Genomic DNA, 20,107 nt, shown 5'->3' with positions numbered 1-20,107 from the left:
AGTTCCATTGGCCCCCGCATCTCCCTCATGCTGACCCATAGCCAAACCTCTCCTCCACTCCTAACCCAAGGCAAACACTAATCTGTTCCCACATCCTTATTTATTTATTTATTTATTTATTGGCCATTTCCAGAATGCCATGTAAATGGAACTACACAGTATGTATGTAACTTTTTGAGACTGGCTTCTTTCATGGCATAATGCATTTGAAATTCATTTATGTTACTGTATGTATCAATAGTTCCTTTTTTCCTAAGTGATATTCTGTTGTATGAATATACTATAGTCTATTGTCTGTTTATCCATCACCCACTGAAGGTCATTTGGGTGACTTCCAATCTTTGGTAATTACAAATAGAGTTTCTGTGAACATTTATGTTTAGGTTCTTATGTGAACATAAGTTTGCATTTCTCTAGGATAAATATCTGAGAGTGGGACGGTTGGGTTGTATGGTAAATATACATTTGACTTTATAAGAGACTGCCTCACTGTTTTTCAGAGTGGCTGCACCATTTTGCACTCCCACCAGGCAAAGCACGGGAGTTCTGCTTGCTCTATCTTCTCATAAGCAGTTAGTATAGTCAGTTTTAAAAAATTATTACATCCATCTAAGAGGTATGTCAGGCAACTCACCGTGGTTTTAATTTATATTTTTTAATGGCCAATCATGTTGAGCATATTTTCATGTGCTTATTTGCCATCTGTATATCTTCTTTGGTGCAATGTCAAAGTCTGTTGCTGTTTTTAAACTGGGTTATTTTCTTTTTCTTTTTTTTTTTTTTTAAGATTTATTCATTTGACAGAGAGAGACACAGCGAGAGAGGGAACACAAGCAGGGGGAGTGGGAGAGGGAGAAGCAGGCTTCCTGCAGAGCAGGGAGCCCGATGCGGGGCTCGATCCCAGGACCCTGGGATCATGACCTGAGCCAAAGGCAGACGCTTAACGACTGAGCCACCCAGGCGCCCCGGGTTATTTTCTTATTATTGTGTTGTGAGAGTACTTTATATGTTCTGGATACAGATACTTAGTCCGATATGTGATTTGTAAATATTTTATACCAGTATGTAGCTTACCTTTTCATTCTCTTAACAGTGAGATTGACAGAACAAGTGTTTTTAGTTTGAATGAAATTTAATTCACCTATGTCTATATATCTATATGTATGTATTAAAATACATATTATTTAGCCATTAAGTAGAAGGCAACCCTGCCATTGTGACAACATAGATGAACTGAGAAACATTAAGTGAAACAAGCCAGACAGAGAAAGACAAATACTGCACGGTATCACATATATATGGAATCTAAAAAACAGTTGAACTCATAGAAAAAAACAGTAGAGGGGCACCTGGGTAGCTCAGATGGTTAAGCATCTGCCTTCGGCTCAGGTCACGATCCCAGGGTCCTGGGATCGAGTCCTGCGTCGGGCTCCCTGCTGGGTGGGAAGCCTGCTTCTCCCTCTGCCACTGTCTCTCTCTATCTCTCTCTCTGACTCTCATGAATAAATAAATAAAACATTTAAAAAAGAAAAAAAGAAAAAAACAGTAGAATGGTGGTTGCCAGGGACTGGGGGGTAGGAAACAGGGAGATGTTGCATGAAAGGTACAAACTTTCAGTTCCACGATGAATAAGTTCTGAGGTTCTAATGTACTACATGGTGACTATAATTCCTACTATATTATATACTTCAAACGTGCTAAGTGGTTAGATCTTAAGCATTCTTATCACACACACATATAAAAGGTAACTGTAAGGTGATTGCGTTAACTTGACTGTGGTAAATATTTCACAATGTATACATATATCAAATCATACTGTATACTTTAAATATATTGATTTTGTCATTTGTACCTCAATAAAACTGGAAAAATCACAGAAAAATAATGCTATGATTTTGATAGTAATTGCACTAAGCCTATGGATCAATCTGACATTGTCACTATATTAAGTATTCTAATCAATGAACCCAGCGTATCTTTCCATTTATTTCACTCATCCTTAATTTCTGTCATAAGCCTTTGGTAGTTTTAGCTCTCAAATCTTATATATGTTTTTATTAGATTTGTACCTAGTATTTTATTTTTTTTTGGAGCTATTGTATAGTTTTAAAATTTCAGTTTCCAATCATTCATTGCTAGTATATAGAAATATGATGCTTGTTGTCGATCTGATATTTTGTAACATTTCTACACTCATTTCTTTTATCTTATTTTATTTATTTATTTATTTTTTAAAAGATTTTATTTATTTATTTGGGAGAGAAAGAATGAGAGAGAGAGAACACATGAGAGGGGATAGGGTCAGAGGACGAAGCAGACCCCCCGCCGAGCAGGGAGCCCGATGCGGGACTCGATCCCGGGACTCCAGGATCATGACCTGAGCCAAAGGCAGTCGCTTATCCAACTGAGCCACCCAGGCGCCCTCTACACTCATTTCTAAACTCACTTATTGATTCTATGAACTTTTTTGGTAGAGTCTTTGGGACATTCTGTGCAGGTACTTATGTCATCCGTAAGCAGGAATAGTTTTTATTTCTTCCTTTCCAATCAAGATGCTTTTCTTTTTTTTCTAGTCTCACTGCACTGGTGTTCAGAAGGATGTTGAATAGGAGTGGAGGGTGTGGACAATCTTATGGGAAGAGCAATGAGACTTTCACCATTAAGTATAATGGTAGCTTGGGTTTTTTAGATATCCTTTTTCAGAGTAAGGAAGTTCCCTTCAATTACTAGTTTGCCGAGGGTTTTTTTAAAATCATGAATGGACACTGAATTTTATCAAATGCTTTTCCTGCTTCCAGGATGCAGGATATGATGATATGGGTTTTTCTCTTTAGTTTATTAAGATGATAGATGATATTGATTTTTTTTAAATATTGAACCGCTTTACATTCTTGGGACAAATCCCTATACTCTCATTTTTAAAAAAAATTTTTTTATGTTATGTTAGTCACCATACAATACATCATTAGTTTTTGACGTGGTGATCCACGATCCATTGTTTTCATATAACACCCAGTGCTGCATGCAGTACGTGCCCTCCTTAATACCCATCACCGGGCTAACCCATCCCCCCACCCCCCTCCCCTCTAGAACCCTCAGTTTGTTTCTCAGAGTCCCTAGTCTCTCATGGTTCATCTCTCCCTATACTCTCATTTTATAGCCTTGTTGCAGTTGGACTTTACTATGGGAATGCATTACTTCCATAAGAAGCTATCAGCTTCTTAAACTTAAGTTTTAAAGAAAAATACATACCTGATTCCATTTTCTCCTTTTTCTGGCTTCTGGTTAAGGCCATCCTTTACCTGACAAAGAAAGCGTTTTCAAATCTAATCCTTTAGAATAAATTTAGATTACCATTTCAGCCTTTGAGAAGGAGAATGATGTTGACATTTATCCTAGGAGCTAAGGGCATATGATTACATTTGCAGGGCTCCATCCTTCAGTCCTGGTTCTCCTGGAGGTTAAATAAGCCTCTACAATTTTTAATGCTTGCTTTCTAGTGGTTCCACAGAACACTACTGTCCAAGAACTGAGAATGAGTCACTCAAGAGCTCCCTAATAAAACACATGACCAAGATGTCTTAATTCCATATTGCAGTTTTCTAGGTGACCTAAATTCACCTTACAGAACACCCACCACTCCTCCACTCAGTTCAACTCTACCTTCACAGTTTCCTAATATGCTGAATGGCCTATCTAGATGATGATATTTTGTTGTGAAATATTTTGTATGTATTTTTATTGCTTTTTCCTGATATGTTCACTATGTTTTTTCAGAGACTGTTTTAATTCTCCAGTTACCCAGTGCGAATTTTTTAACCAATACAATTAAAGATACATCTCAGAAAGTTGCTAAGAATGTTTATATGTACTCTGTGTGACTTGTTATACTCATACAGACGCCATACCATGCCCAAAAGTTCTTTTTTTTGGTGGGGGGGCAGGCAGAGGGAGAATCTTAAGCAGGCTTCACACCCAGCATGGAGCCTGACGTGGGGCTCGATCTCACAACCCTGAGATCATGACCTGAGCTGAAATCAAGAGTCAGACTCTTTAATTGACTGAACCACCCAGGCACCCCCCCCAAAGTTCTTTTTAAAATTTTTAATTAATATTAACCCTTCCCATCCACCAAAGTTTTATTCAATGTTAAATGACTTGTATCCTGGAAAAATGAAGAACTTGAGGATTTACTTACATAATACTACATGCGGTAAAACAAAGTCACACCACTGAAAGGCTGTGTCTCCAACATCACACATAGTAAAGAATCAGCTGTAAGTGTCCAACGACTTACCACTTGGTAATAATTGGGGGCCCATACTAGAAGGGTATGGCGATGGCCCTGCTCAAAGTTATAAATCACTGGAGTGACTGGTGATCCAGGAGAAGAAATGTTTATATTTATCAGTTTGTCTCCATCAAAAGTCATAGATTCATTTGTCTATAATGGGAGAAAAGGAGTCACAGTTAATACCACAGAGTCTTGTTCTGCACTGTGTAACTGAACATTATCATGGCATATTAGTTGACATCTCCAGTTCACTTTCATACACATCAAAAAATGCCTTGCGGGAGCCAGCATCGGTTTGTCTCAGCCCCCCACCCACCTCTGTCATGAAGTTGTCTAGTGTTATGCAAGAATTATACTTTTTGCCCAGCATTTTACTTTTTATTTCTTCTTCTGAAAATACATGTTCTGGAAATCATTTCTACCATTGGGCAGAGAATAACATTAGGGATAAAGGAATAACTCTGGTGAAAATTCAGCCCTGGGCTGTCCAAGCACCAGAAGTCAAATTTTCTTTTTTCTTCAAGATCATCAGTTTGGTAAGCTCTAAGGGAGTGGCTCTCAACCGTGGCTGAACAGGAATGAGACCAGTTAAATCAAAATCTCTGAGGTATGGGGATTTTCAAAGCTCTCCAGGTGATTCTAATGCAGAGTCAAGGTTGAGAACCTCCAATTCAGACCAGCGACCATCCAGATGAAGGTTTTCCAACCTGGGCTCTGCTGACATTTGGGACCAGATAAGTCCCTGTTGTGGGACCGTGTGTCAGTCTCCCTGGCTTCCTCTCTCTGAAATGCCAATAGCATGCTCTCAGTTGTGACAATGAAAAATGTCTCCAGAAATTGCCAGATGTCCCTGAGACGGCAAAATAACTTCTGGTAGAGAAACACGGACAGAGCCTTGCTATTTAAAGGGTGGTTCCACGAACCAACCGCAGCAACTGTCCCCTGAGAGCATATTAAAAATGCAAAATTTTACAAACTCCCCAGGCGATTCACATGCCCATTGAAGTTTGCACATGCCCATTGAAGTTCGAGGCACACTGGTCTAGAGTGAAGCCCAAAGGAGACCGAGATACTAAGGCATTTCACTTCCACGCTTGTTGTAGGAATTATATAAGGATCGAGAAGATCAGTTTCTCCCAAGCCTATTATAACTCAGGTCAGAAGATAAAAAGGAAAGTCGCATTTCCTTCTACTTACTTGAGTCATTTGGGGACATACCACCTCCGTTCCAGAAAAAGATACAGTCATGTCACCGTTTCCTATATTCAATACTTTAACTTGGACTTCGTTTTGCTTGGGGAAGACTGGGAGAGTTTTCTGAGCAAAATAAAAGAAAATTGGCAGTGATGCCTTCCACGCAGATTGAAGATAAGCTTGGCCCCGTCACCAGCACCCCTGCCCTCCAGCCGTGGAAAGCTGTCTCGGCTGAGAGACCAAACACCCCCAGGAGGCCTCCAATTGCTCGCCTCACGGCACCCAGAGGAAATGATGTTTGTACAGAACAGGGAAGTAATCACAAAGAGGCTGCTCTTGGTCTTAACACCTCCAGGCCGAAGAATGCCAGGTTATGAAGCCTCCTATCTGTGGGGACCAGAGTAAACACAACCCAAATGAATGTGTATCTTGCTGTGGCACCTCGGATCTGCTCTCCTGGGAGGCCAACATCGTCCTAACTCTGGGAGCCTCAGCCACAGCCCTGACGGTGCCCTAAACAGCCTTTCACAACTAATCTATGCCTCTTGCCTCCACACATTTGTTCAGGGGTCCTGCCTTTTCCCAACAGTGCTCTCTCTCCAATCCCAGGGTCCCTGAAGCAACCCTTTCTATGCTATTCTAGAAGTCCCTTCTCGTTTCACAATTCATTTTGCACAAAGCAGTGTTCAGGAGTCAGTGAGTACACCCACATGTGCGGAACACTATTCACAGTAGCCAATACTGAAAACAGCCCAAATGCCCACTGACAGATGGATGAACCAAATGTGGTTCATCCCACAGTAAACTATGATTCCACTGTAAAAAAGGAGATTCTGACACCTGCTCTGATACAGATGAACCTCGAGGACATTATGCTCAGTGAAATCAGCCAATCACAAGGGACCAATATTGTACGAATCCACTTACATGAAGTACCAAGAGTAGACAAACTCATAGAAACAGAAAGTAGAATGGTGAGTGCCAGGGGCTGGTGGGGGGCGGGGGGGAGGTGGGAGGCGGTGTGGGGAGGGTAAGTGGGGAGTTGTTTTTCAATGGGCACAGACTTTTCGTTTTGCAAGATGAAAAGTGTTCTGGAGATGAGTTGCACAATAATGTGAACATGTTAAACACTCCTGAAGTGTACACTTTGAAATGGATAAGATGGTAAATTTTTGTTATGTATTTTATCACACTTAAACATTCAAAAAGAAAAATTAGAGAGAGAGAGAAGCAAGGAGGGAGGGAGGAAGACAGAAACAGAAAGACAGAGAGAGGGATACACACAGAGACAGAGGGGAGGCGACAGAGACAGAGAAAGGAGGAGGGGACAGAGGCGGGAGGAGAGCGTTTGCCTCCAGGCTCACACACTACACAACACCCGTCGCTAGCCTGCTTTCACATTGAGGGCACCAGGAACCTGGTTTAGGGCCACCGTGGGTCCAGCAGACTGAGGACTGGCGTGAGAACTAACATCGCTAGAAACATCAGAATACAAAAGGCATCTTCCCGAAGACCGTTGATACATTTCCAAACAGACTTTCTAGGAGTTCTGATTGTGAAAGAAGAAGTTCTATAAACTCCCACTCCCATTATAAAAACCATGTCCACAGAAACCCCCTGTGTAACCGCCATCCCCCTTGGCCCCGCTAAAGCACACCCATCCCACCCTCCTCCTGGCCACCCCCTTCGCAGTGAAGAGCACCCGCAGTGCACGCTGCCTGGAAGGGACAATTCTGCCCCTGTGGCATCTCCACATCGTCCCGTCCCTAGCTCCAGGACCGTCTGTTGGCAGAGATCCCGGCCTCTCCACGGTCCCGGAGAAAGACGCCTTCCGAACGCCCCACCTGACCCGCACGAAAGGCCCCTGGGGAGTCAGAGGGCCACTCACATCAATTTCCACCTGCACAACTGCCGCCAGCACAAAAGCCATGGAAGCCAGGAACATTCCAACTGTCATCTTCTTCAAGGAGCTGGGAGACAAGTGTAAGAGTGACTCTCTGCCTGCCTCCTACCAGCGATCACACTCCTATCCCACCATCCGCCCGAGCAAAACTAGCTTCCCTACAAAACACCGAAGGAAAATGTCTCTTGCTCTCTTACTTATGATCAAGACTAAGAGGGATAAATGTAATGTAGCTTCTTATTTGCATTTTTACATTTAATTTCTAGAAGCTATAGCTCAGGCGATATGTCGGATGATAGTTAACATTTCTATTGTCTACATATATGCAAAGTTTTAATTAGAAGCTTTTCTGGCTGCCATGACTAGCACTTTTATTTCAAGGGCAAATTTCTAGAAACATCAGCACACAGGCCTCTAATTCAAATATGATTCTTTAAAAACCCTGTCATATAGTTGGTGTGGTGGGAGGCGAGAGATTCTTTCCCGACCCCAACTCCAACCTGCTGGTCACCTACGTGAAACTGAAGCCACATTTTGCAATCAGGGGATACACCACGGCATCCATGATGGGGACCATGATCACGATCAAGATGGCGTTCACGGTCTGCGGGTGAAGTGGAAAGGAGCCATTAGCCGTGGTCTCAAAGGTGACTTTGAACTCAGAAAGCAACGTCAGTATTTTTTTTTCCTACCTGCATCTGATCCGGCTGAATTTCAATAAGTCCCTAAAAAGAGGGGGGAGAAGTCTTACTGATAGGTTACTGAAAGGGATTAGAGCAAATGAACAGTGACCAGGGGAGGCAGAGAAGCTTGATACCCCAAACTTACAATTTTCCCACTCATAGTTGTTGCTTGCAGCGTCCACCTGGAGCCCTGAAAAACAAATACGTTTGCTGCATCATTTGGGAACGTGAGTTTTAAACATTTTACAAGTCAAGGTCGAGTCTTTTCCAGATCAAGAACGAAGTCTGGAGTGTTACGGGATTTAAATGTTTTTTCAACATCAAGTTTATCTCCCAGCTCCACTGTAACACTGGGTAAAACAAAATACCTTGCATTTCTGCTGTACAAATTAACATGACATCTAGTTCTCCCCCCGCCCACCCCGGCCCACGAAGAATCTGCAAAGCACTAGTCTGAGATGCAGCTGTCCTCAGGAAATACAAAGATGCACGTCTGAGACCTGTTGGAAAGCATGACGTCACCTGCAAGGGGGAGGAGGCCACGCCCACAGAGGCTAGTCTACGTTCACTGGCATCACAGCTTCAAGAACATCATTACTGCTTAAGGGCCATTTCTGACAGTCTAGGCTGTCCCGAGGTGGAAATCCATCAAGCCAGATTTCAACCTGGGCAGCCTAGTTACGTTCAACCTATTTTGCTTGAAGAAGACTCAGGACTGGGGCGCCTGGTTGGCTCAGTTGGTTAAGCGACTGCCTTCGGCTCAGGTCATGATCCTGGAGCCCCGGGATCGAGTCCCATGTCGGGCTCCCTGCTCAGTGGGGAGTCTGCCTCTCCCTCTCTCGTGCTCTCTCTCTCCCATTCTCTCTCTCTAATAAAAAAAAAAATCTTTAAAAGAAAAAAAAGAAGACTCAGTACTGTACAAATACACGTGATTGTTTCTATGGAGGACTGAACGCATAAAGGTTTCAACATAATCTGTCAACTCCATTTAGAAGGCATCATGGAAAGGCAGGAAATAAGCCACTGCTTGAATTCTTTTTTTTTTTTTAAGTAATCTCTATACCCAACGTGGGCCTTGAACTCATGACCCCGAGATCAAGAGTCACATGTTCTACCCACTGAGCCAGCCAGGTGCCTGTGCTTGAGTTCTTAATAGATGCCAGTCATGGGTCACTTTATACACAGTCTCTAATTTGATCCCCACAGCCTTGCCATGGGTGATTACCCTGCCAGGAGCGTTATGGGATCCCCCCAGTCACACAGCTAAAAGCTGATGAGTGTATTTCTAGCACAGGTCTGATTCCAAGAGCTGGTTTCTATTCAACATGCAAAACTGCCTCCCTGTGAGTAAGATACTGGTCTAAATCCCATACTTACATATAAGGAGATTGATGTGTTTGCTCAAATTTTTTCCAAGAGATGTTTTGCCCTTATAATAATCCCTCCTGGGGGCGCCTGGGTGGCTCAGTTGGCTAAGCGACTGCCTTTGGCTCAGGTCGCGATTCCAAGGTCCTGGGATGGAGCCCTGAGTCAGGCTCTCTGCTCGGCGGGGAGCCTGCTTCTCCCTCTGCCCTTCCCCCCTGCTGAGGTACGCGTGCGCGCACGCGCTCTCTCTCTCTCAAATATAAAAATATAATCTTTAAAAAAATAATCCTTCCTGCACAATAAAACCTTGTAAATTTTTTTGAAGCTCCGGTTTCTAGAAAAAACAGTATCTTATAGCTTTGGCTACTGAGTATCATGCATTGAGTTGTTTAACCCAAATCTGAAAATTCCTATATCTGTGGGAACAAGAGCAGGGCAACAAGGCAGTGAGCTGGGTTCTAGTTCCTTGCTTTGGTCAGAATGACTTGGGCAGTCATTTCACATCCCTGGATGGTACTTCTAGCTTAAGTGTTCCATTTCAGAGCGAGAGGTACCAAGCCCCTCTCAGCTTAAATATTCTATGGATCCCATAAAAGGCAATATTGTACATCCTCTGAGCATACTGTATCAGAAAAACTAACTCTTTATTCTCAGTTTGACGGGTAAGAGTCCTAGATACTTTGATCAAATCTTTCCCAAGTCTCCTTTATTTGACCACACCTAATTTTCTTCATTGTTTTGCAACAGAAATGTGGATAGAACCATCTAGAATTTTTTTTTTTTTTTTAAAGAAATTCAGTGTGGGGTGCCTGGGTGGCTCAGTCGGTTAAACGTCCGACTCATGATTTTGGCTAAGGTCATGATCTCATGGGTCATGGGATCGAGCCCCAGGTCGGGCTCCGTGCTCAGCAGGGAGTCTGTTTTCAACTCTCTCTCTCCCTCTACCCCTCCCCCCAACTCGCTCACGTGCAGGCACACACACTCTCTCTCTCAAATAAATCTTAAAAAAAAAAAAAAAGGAAACTCAGTGTGATCTAACACTTAGTAAATAAAAGAAGTATAAAAAAGGAACCAAAGAGAATGTTTTTAGGAGCTAAATACTAAGTACCTCCCCGTCTGTGGTAGCGCCCATAGAATGTCTGCTAAACCCAGAAATCTGTACAGAAACACAGCTTCACACTACCTGCTGGTCAAACAGGGCCCAGAACATTGGGAGTGGAAGGTACAGGAACATCACCCTCGTAACCATCTTAATTTGAGAGATGAGCCGCTCCTGTGGATGAAGTGGGGAAAGGACAAATCAGCCACGACCTGTCACTCACAGCTATGAGCAGTGTGGTTTTAGTGTAGACATACTTGCATCCAGAGCCAAGCTGGGAGGTAACTAATTGCTCCAAAGAATCTTACCCCAGATTTTTTTTTTAAGAAAACCCCAAACTCTTCAGCTATTTAAAAATGCTTAGAAGGCATTTTGCTAGAATTTCAATGTACTTCCAATAAATGGAAACCCCATCACCAACTGACTCTTCTGTTTTCAAACTAGTTATGTGATCACAATCACATATAATTAATGACAGATTTTGCCAAATGAAAAACTTATGAAAAGATAATATGGTTTCCAGATAAATTCTACCCATTGTTTATCAAGCCCTGCTCCATATTAAAAAACACTCTTGCCTGGTCTTATTTAAAACCCTAATCGAGTTTACAAGGCTACAGTGGATAATTTTTCCATGTGTCCTGAGTCATACGAATTGCGCCCAGGCTGCTTGCCTCCTGGAGGAAGACCCGGGACCACCGCAGAGGGAACGACCACTTACGTCGTATTTCTCTCTAGCCCAGTCCAGCCAGTGCTCCCTCTTGGGAAACGCCTTACTCCGGTGCCTAAACCTATTTTTGAGGGCAAACTGAAGGAAGGAAGAAAAATCAGATTTCAAAACAGAACCGACTACTTTATCAGGGAAACACATTTCAATAAAACTGGCTTTCAGGGAAAACTGTGTTTGTGAGAAAAGACGGATATAAATTGTATACACACTAGTGTAATGATGAGGTGAAAAGGCATAACCTGCATTTATTTCTAATTTCTTTCTAACTATGAGCCTCTGAGTGGAGTAAACAAAGTCATACTGTTGCTACTGTCTCTCCAGAACCCCTGGAGAGGAGCGTTCAATGGAAATATAATGTGTGCCATTTGTGATTTAAGTTTTCTGGTAGCCGTACTAAAAAGATGTATGGAGACACCTGAAATTGATATAATATGTACATCAACTATACCAGAATTAGGGGCGCCTATGTGGCTCAGTGGGTTAAGCGTCTGCCTTTGGCTCAGGTCATGATCTAAGGGTCCTAAGATCTCAATCTCTCTCTCTCAAATAAATAAATAAATAAATAAATAAATAAAATCTCTCTCATTTGAGAGAGAGTGCACGAGAGGGGGTAGGGTCAGAGGGAGAAGCAGACTCCCCACTGAGCAAGGAGCCCGATGCGGGACTCGATCCAGGGACTCCAGGATCATGACCTGAGCCGAAGGCAGTCGCTTAACCAACTGAGCCACCTATGCACCCTTGAATAAATAAAACCTTAAAAAAAAACTATGCCAGAATTAAAATAATTAAAATAAAAATATATATAAGTGTAAAAAGTAACAGGGAAACAGGTGAAATTAATTTCAAATATGTTGTATGTTATTTAACCCAATAAACCCCAAATATGATCTTAATATGTAATAAATTAACAGTAATGGTAAATCAATAATGAAATAATTATGTAAACAATTATCAATAATACCAAATACTAAAATTAATGAGAATTTCTATATTCTGTTTTTCATGCCAAGTCTTCAAAATCCAGGGTATATTTTACACTTATGGAACATCTCAGTGTGGATGCTCAGTTTTTATCAGAAATGTTGGATTTGTGTTTACTTATAAAATTTATGTTTGGAAATGTCAATTTATATACCTAAGCTGTTCCAAAGATACTTAAAAGTTTTCCACTCACTGGGCGGAGCATCGGTTTTAAAATTTAAGACTGAGAACCCAGTATCCAAAAATACATTTATAAGACGTTACGTAATTTAGATTAATTTGAATGAAATCCAATTTAAAACTCGGTTCCCAGTTGCACCTGCCACATTTCAAACATTCCACAGCCACACGTGGCTGGTGGCTGCCAGGCTGAGGGCGCGGGTCCACCATATGAGCAGCAAGAGAAGGAGATGACACAGGTGGCTGGGGGACACGTGTGTGACCACCAGGCAGGGACTCAAAGTGACAGGCCGATTTCAGGATACCAGGAAGTACGACTCTTGTGACTCTAAATAGCTTCGCATTGTTCTTTTGGAGTTTAAGTTGTCAAGTCCTTGTTAAGGAAGGACTTGGAGAGCTAACTGGTCAGACCCCTTTTAGCTTGCACAAAAACATTCGTAGTGGGAGTTGATCTCATGTGAGCGGAAAGTACAGGAGGAATATTGGCAAGAGGAGGGAGGTTTTCAGACTGTGAGAGGACGTGTTTATTTCACGAAGTGACATACACATGTATAATTTAATGCAATAAAGCCAGGTAAAGGGCAAGTAAAAGACTAAAATTATTTTAAGGCTGTCTTTTCATCCAAAAGACTATCCACACATGCGTTTTTTTAAATAAATGATACATTTCCTCCGATTACACAATGTATCTGTATATTTAAAAAATGGGGACAATTTAGGGGGGGAAAGTTATTTGATTCCTTGTTTGAAAGATTCCCTATGCTCAACATTTAATTCCTGCCTTTACATATGTCCATATGCACGTTATGTATACCACATAGACGCATACAGAAGAACCATATCCTGCATGTTCCTGTCACCAAATAGTCTTTGAAAACAAGGCTTCCAATGGCTGCGTAACATGGCTTGATGTACTATGAGTTCAGCACTATTCCTCTGTTTCCAGCAATTTGGTGTTATGAAGTTTCGCTGTTATAAATATTACATTGATAATCTTTGTATGTGAATCTCTGTTCACTTTGTGTGTTCATTTCATTTCATTTATTTTTTCAGATTTTATTTATTTATTTGTGAGAGACACAGTGAGAGAGGGAACACAAGCAGGGGGAGTGGGAGAGGGAGAAGCAGGCTTCCCGCTGAGCGGGGAGCCCGATGCGGGGTTCGATCCCAGGCCCCTGGGACCTTGACCTGAGCTGAAGGCAGATGCTTAACAACTGAGCCACCCAGGCGCCCCCATTTTGTGTGTTCACTTTAAAAAGTTCTTTTCTTTTTTTTATTATGTTATCTTAGTTGTCATACAGTATTTTCTTCGCCTTAATTCCTGAAAGTAGCATGGCTGACACTTTCCACACTTCAGAATGTTGATACACAGCACCAAACCACGCCTCTCCCCTTCGGCTTCATGCCTTCCCAACATCAGCCAGGGACTGCCAGTTTGGTAGCTGAAGAGTTGCTCTGCTTTGCCTTTCTCTGACCTCTGATCTAATTTAACAGTTCAGGAGCCCTTTCTATCCTCCCTGTTTGAGTTCTGTTGTGTCCTTTTCCATTTGGTGAGTTTTATAAGGAACTTCAATTTATCAAAACAGCTAAGAACAATAATAGAATGTTTAAAGAAAAGTCAATGCTCCATTGCATTTTACTTTAAAGGAAGTAGAAGGTTCTGGGGCGACTAAATGTCTTCGAGAGAAAGCAACCGAAATACTTACGCCAATGCACTTGACAACTTTAGCCATGACATTACCCTGGGGCTGAAACTTCTTGTACATTCCACTGCCAAGGATGAACACAACTGGGAAGGCAAAGAAGATGTGTTAACAAGGCATTTGACAGAACTGCCTGTGACCTATAAGATGTGCTTTTATTTGAGTTATAACCTTGTTTTGGAAACACTGGGATGACTCACAGAATGGTCTTGCTTACCTGTCTCCCCGTTTAGAAAGTGCTTTGGATCCTAACAATCACCGGAGCTTCTGAGTGATGGTATATTTGTGTTCTCACACACAAACACGGAAGCCTATTACTACCAGAACATAATCTTTGATGTAAGAATGACACATACAGATTAAATGAAAATTTACCTAATGCCAATTGAATACAGTGTTTGGCCTAGATAAGTAGTTTTTGAAATCCTCTCTATCTCCTTACCCAGAATTAGAGAGAAGAAGGTGTGTGTATATATATATATATATACACACAAGTCTTTTAGGGGAGTGTGGCAGTGTTTAAAGAATTATGGAAGAAAATGGGGACAGAAAAAAGGGGAAAATATTGAACTCTAGCACAGGTGTATGGATAAAGCGAAATCGCTACAAGCTGAGCACAGGGTTAAAGGGGGCATACTGAGCGCTCTTAAAAACTGACAAAAATCAGAGAAAGTAACAGTGCCGGCACTACGTGATTTGAGTGGGAGGCTGTAAAGGCTTGAGATGGTTACTGGGCTCAGTTTCCTTCTTGTACTACTGTTACAGATGGAATCATGCCCCACCCGCAAAAGATGCTGAAATCCTTACCCCCAATATCTCAGAATGTGACCTTATTTGAAAATACAGTCTTTGCGGTAGATCGAGTTAAGATGAGATCATTGAGGGGCGCCTGGGTGGCTCAGTCGGTTAAGCGGCTGCCTTCGGCTCAGGTCATGATCCCAGGGGCCTGGGATCGAGCCCCACATCGGGCTCCCTGCTCGGCAGAGAGCCTGCTTCTCCCTCTCTCTCTCTGCCTTTCTCTCTACCTACTCGTGCTCTCTATCTCTCTGTCAAACAAATAAATAAAATCTTAAAAAAAAAAAAAAGATGAGATCATTGGGTGGCCCTCCTCCAATAGGACTGGTGTCCTTCCAAAAAAGGGCAAATTTGGACACAGACGTGCCCACAGGGGCAGGCCATGGGCAGACTGGCGTTACGCTGCCCCAGGCCAGGGAACTACCATGGGTAGGAAAGAGGCCTGGAAGAGATCCTTCTCAGTAACTTCACAGAGAGCACAGCCCTCCTGCCATGTTGATTTTGGACTCCGCACCTCCAGAGCTGTCAGACGATAAATACATTTGTGCTGAAGCTATCCAGTGTGTGGTATTTTGTCATGACAGACCTAGGTAACGAAGACACCTACCATCATTCAATATAGATTATCCTATGAGAAAACTGTCACACTTCCTAAAAAGCCAGAGCCAAGAAACTAATGTGTGAATGAATGTATCTAACAGATACATATATTCCTCCCAAAAAGAAGATATTCTAGTAGCAACATTTTTTTAAAAGATTTTATTTATTTATTTGAGGGAGATAGAGCGTGCACAAGTGAGCATAAGCAGGGGTGGAGGGGCAGAGGGAGAGGGAGAAGCAGGCTCCCTGCTGAGCCAGGAGCTCGATGCGGGACTCGATCCCAGGACCCTGGGATCATGACCTGAGCTGAAGGCAGACGCTCAACCGTCTGATCCACCCAGGCATCCCGTCTAGTAGAAACATTTTGAGATGATACATTATGGAAATCTAGATACTCATTGGAAATATTTAAACAGCAACTGGACCAGGTTGCCTTGTCTCAGGCAAGCTGGAGATGAGCGCATGTTGATAAGAACAAAAGCTTTCGGCCACGGGATCACCTAGTCTGACAGATTCTGTCACTTTCATCTTAGTCTGCCTAAATAGTATCAAACCTTTCAATGTCCAGCTCAATGGATCCCTTTTCCTGTAAACCCTTTTTTCACCTTATTTCCTCTGAAACAATATGCCAACTCTGCTTTGATTCTCAGAGCATGGGAATTATTATTACAATTTGTTCCACGAACTTCTAAAAATTGATTGCAATAATTAATGTGAGGGTCTGAGCTGACCACAGGATTGTATTAATTCAACTGATTTCTACTTACTCAGAGATACAGCCATGAGAGCTGCAGGAACCCCAAACGCCAGTGGGTAACAAGCTTGTTTACTGTGAATTCCACACTGTTGAACTGAGGAGAAATGATGAGATTAAAATTCATTATGGCGTTGGTAACGCTCATATGGTTACCATTTTTAAAAACCCCTAACTGGTTATTATATATTGTTTTCACTGAATGACTTATGCATGTGCCTTACTGATTTCATTGGCAGCTGAGCCAAGCAGCTTTGGAGTAGAAAGTGCAGGAACTGAACACAGTTTCTAATCTTAGCCCCTAAATAGATGCTGACACTGGCCAAGCCAAAATCAGTGGGCACCCCTTACGTGGATTTTCTTAGTGGGGGAGATAGAAGTGACCTGGATACAGTAACTTAAGACAGGGGACTCAGTAAATAAAATCAAAAGTACCCTGGGAAATCAAGATTGTGTGTTCCTGAATTCATGCTAATTAGAAAGCAATTAGATGGCCCAGGGCAGGAGTCAACAAATGTTTCTGTGAAGAGCCAGATAGTAAATATTTTAGGCTTTGTGGACAACGGGCTCTGTCTCAACTACCCAACCCTGACTTTGTAAAGATGAAAGCAGCCATAGACAGTAGACAAATGGATGGTCTTGTCCAGATTTCTGGATCTGGCCCATTGGCCATAGTTTGCTAACCCCTGACTGCAGATCTATTTTAGCTCTGAAATCCTAGGATTGGTAAGGAGGAAAATTCAGACTTTGGAAGGAGCAACAGAGATTACTGTGGATTCTTTCAGTGGAATGGTGCCTCCAGGAATAATCTGATCCGAAAGGGGTCTGATTTTGTCTTTGACTAGCTGGTTCACAGTTCTGTAGAGAAAGAAGTTAACTCGTAGAAAATTGATAGTTACGCAAATGTTTCTCGTTCATAGCTGTACAAATGATTCCAGGTCGCGGCAACACCAAAGGACTCTTCCCTCTGTGAAGAATACCAGTCTCTGTTGCTCAAATCCTTATTTGAGCTGATTGTGTGGCAGTATTCCAGTTTCCTCCTTAATTAGTAAGTCATACATAATCTCGGCACATGCTCATTTCATATTTGTATGAGAGCCACGATTTTATCTTTGAAATTACCCTTTCACACATTCTGCAATTCAAACATGCATAGTACATATTCTAGTAGAAAGTGGAGGTGGGGGAGGGGACGGGGGAACATAATGCAAGAATACAAGCTATTCAATGTTTATACAAAACCAGTTGAAATGGGGTTTAAGTGTCATCTTCAAATAACTACTCCATGCAGAAATATATAAATCCCCACAAAATATTTTCTTTCATCATTTAATGCTTTGCAGTGTGGCCACCAGGGTGTTGTTTTGGTCTAATCTGTCCCCAAATATTCCTTTTCATGTGGGAAATTCACAAACTCTCAGTGGAGTATCCGCCAGCACATGGCTGCTGTCTCATTCTCTTTCCTGGGCAGTTCTTTTAGAAATAGCTGAGATGAGATGAGAATTTCTTTTAGAAAGAATAAAACTGTGCCCATTAAATTCTTCCTAGCTCACTGAACATCACTGGGGAGCAGAGCTTGAAAGCAAAAATATCAACTATGCCCCATCCAGGTGTGGTTTCCAGATAGCACCTCCTGTCTTATCCTTTACTGTGAACAAAGACTTTGCATTAATAATCATTTAGAAAAATTCATTGCTATACTCGGGATGGTTTAGATTCTTCAGTGATCCTTGGGATCAGGGGGTCAAAAAGATTAGAAAAGACAAGAAGCTCATCTTCTGGATTTCCAAGTGTATAGTATGTATCTAACAGCGGAAGTATAATGGGAGAAAAGAGGGACAAAACGAACACACAAACAAGGACTTAAACTTTCCACCTGACTTTCTCTCCATAATTAAAAAGAAAAACAGAAGTCCCCTTCAGATATTTTTTACCTCTGAGTATTGGAGTGATGATAGTAGAAAGCAAGCTTCCAGCATTAATGGCCAAATAAAAGATGGAAAAGAATCTGTTTCTTTGTTTTTCCTGTAATAAAAAGGAACAAGTTTACAATATGACTTTGGTTATATATCAAGGGATAAAATGTAGCTGATGATCTGTCTTCATTCTAACTTAGTTTTGGTCAGTGTCCTACTTTCAACTGTCCTTGAAAAGAATCAAATGGAGAGCAGACTTTGTATCAGGGGAATGTGACTCCGGATGTTTATAATTCATTTATGTAATTTCTGCGAAGGTGCATGATCTTACCTGGCCCTCTTCAAACTGATCTCCACCAAATGCAGACACACAGGGCTTTATCCCTCCAGTTCCCAGAGCTATCAGGGCCAGGCCAATCATGGACAGTGCCCTAGGGAAAGGAGAAGGTTTATTGCAGAAATGTGAGATTCTTTCTTTCTTTCTTTTTTTAAGTAGGCTCCATGCCCAGTGTGGAGCCAAATGTGGGGCTTGAGAGCAAGACCTGAGCTGAGATCAAGAGTCGGACGCTTAACTGACTGAGCCCCCACCAGGCACCCCAGAAATGTGAGATTCTTAAAAGCAGGAGCCTCTCTCTCCTCTAATGTCCCTCAGAAGACCAGGCACAGTGGTTCTTTTTGGGTTCTTGGCCCCAATTTCCAAGGTAGGGAGGGAGTTCCCCACACCACCAACAAGCAATTCTCACACAGCCGCTGGGTGTCCTACAATTCAACTCCATTCTGACATTATCTACCCAGAGAGAGCATCGGGTTCCCCAGGGGAGGGGCTTGGTCCTCTAAGACTGCCCCCCTCTCTGCCCTGTCAAGATGCAAGCCTGGTTGTTACTTGTGCTTCTGACTGACTGGCTACAGCTCGGAGCTTCCAAAGACCCTCTCCTTGAACTTCAGATGCCACTCATAAGTCCAGGTTATTACCTGTGCTTCTGACCTACTGGCTACAGATCAGTGTTTCACACGACCTCCTCCGAGGGTCCAAGGAATTTGCTGGAGCTGCTCACAGGACTCAGGAAATGCTTTACTTACTAGATCCCTGGTTTACTATGAAAGGATAGAACTCGGAAACACCCAGATGGAAGAGATGCGCAGAGCAGAGTAGGTGGGAAGGGGCGCGGGGCTACCATGCCCTCTCCAGGGCGCCACTGCCCTGCACCTGCACGTGCTCACCAACCTGAAAGCTCTTCCAACCCCGTGCTTTCAGGTTTTTATGGAGGCTTCATTACATAGGCATGATTGAGTAAATCATTGGTCACTGGATATTAATTCAATGTCCAGCCCCTCTTCCCTCCCTCGAGGTCAGGGGGGTGTGAATGAAAGCTCCAATCCTCTAATCACATGATTTGTTCTTTTTTTTTTTTTTTAAAGATTTATTTATTTATTTGAGAGAGAGAGAGTACAAATGGGGGAGGGATAGAGGGAAAGAGAGAGAGAATCTCAAGCAGACTCCATACTAAGCGCTGAGCCAATGCGGGGCTTGATCCCAGGTCCCTGAGATCATGACCTGAATGGAAACCAGGAGCCAGCCTCTTAACCGACTGAGCCACCCAGGCGCCCCTCACAAGATTGGTTCTTTTGGCAACCAGCCCCCATCCTTAGGTGGGGGCCAAAAGTTACCTCTTTAACATAACAAGAGATACTTTCCCTCTCCTCACTTAGCGAATTCCAAGGGTCTTAGGAGCTCTGTGCCCCAAACAGAGAAGACCAAATATATACTTCTTACTATAAATCACAGTCCCACAGTAGTTAGACAAACAAGGGGCTCAGCCTGTTTGAGAAGATGATTCACGGGAATGCAGTCTTGACAGCTGAGTGAAACTTGAATTCACAGGCCTTCACATTAATACCATTATCTACTA

General features: G+C 42.5%; 1 protein-coding gene across 2 annotated transcripts in view; it reads right to left on the bottom strand.

The window, feature by feature from the left end:
- Positions 1-20,107, bottom strand: part of SLC15A1 (solute carrier family 15 member 1) — a 51,867-nt gene that overhangs the window by 10,440 nt on the left and 21,320 nt on the right. For both annotated transcript variants that reach the window (XM_045869649.1, XM_045869648.1), the window contains 13 exons: positions 18,529-18,628; positions 18,216-18,306; positions 16,295-16,378; positions 14,136-14,218; positions 11,260-11,346; positions 10,623-10,712; positions 8,220-8,264; positions 8,084-8,116; positions 7,907-7,995; positions 7,377-7,458; positions 5,492-5,611; positions 4,298-4,444; positions 3,253-3,302 (listed from right to left, as the gene is read on the bottom strand). In XM_045869649.1, coding sequence (XP_045725605.1) covers positions 3,253-3,302; positions 4,298-4,444; positions 5,492-5,611; positions 7,377-7,458; positions 7,907-7,995; positions 8,084-8,116; positions 8,220-8,264; positions 10,623-10,712; positions 11,260-11,346; positions 14,136-14,218; positions 16,295-16,378; positions 18,216-18,306; positions 18,529-18,628 — 1,101 coding nt within the window. The remainder of the gene's footprint in view (positions 1-3,252; positions 3,303-4,297; positions 4,445-5,491; positions 5,612-7,376; positions 7,459-7,906; positions 7,996-8,083; positions 8,117-8,219; positions 8,265-10,622; positions 10,713-11,259; positions 11,347-14,135; positions 14,219-16,294; positions 16,379-18,215; positions 18,307-18,528; positions 18,629-20,107) is intronic.

The sequence above is a fragment of the Mirounga angustirostris genome, unplaced genomic scaffold (genome assembly GCF_029215605.1).
Source record: "Mirounga angustirostris isolate CCGP_5_RB_7025 unplaced genomic scaffold, mMirAng1.0.hap1 SCAF_3, whole genome shotgun sequence".
Taxonomy (NCBI): domain Eukaryota; kingdom Metazoa; phylum Chordata; class Mammalia; order Carnivora; family Phocidae; genus Mirounga; species Mirounga angustirostris.
Note: the sequence above shows the minus strand (reverse complement) of the source record. Positions and strands in the feature narration are given on the sequence as shown.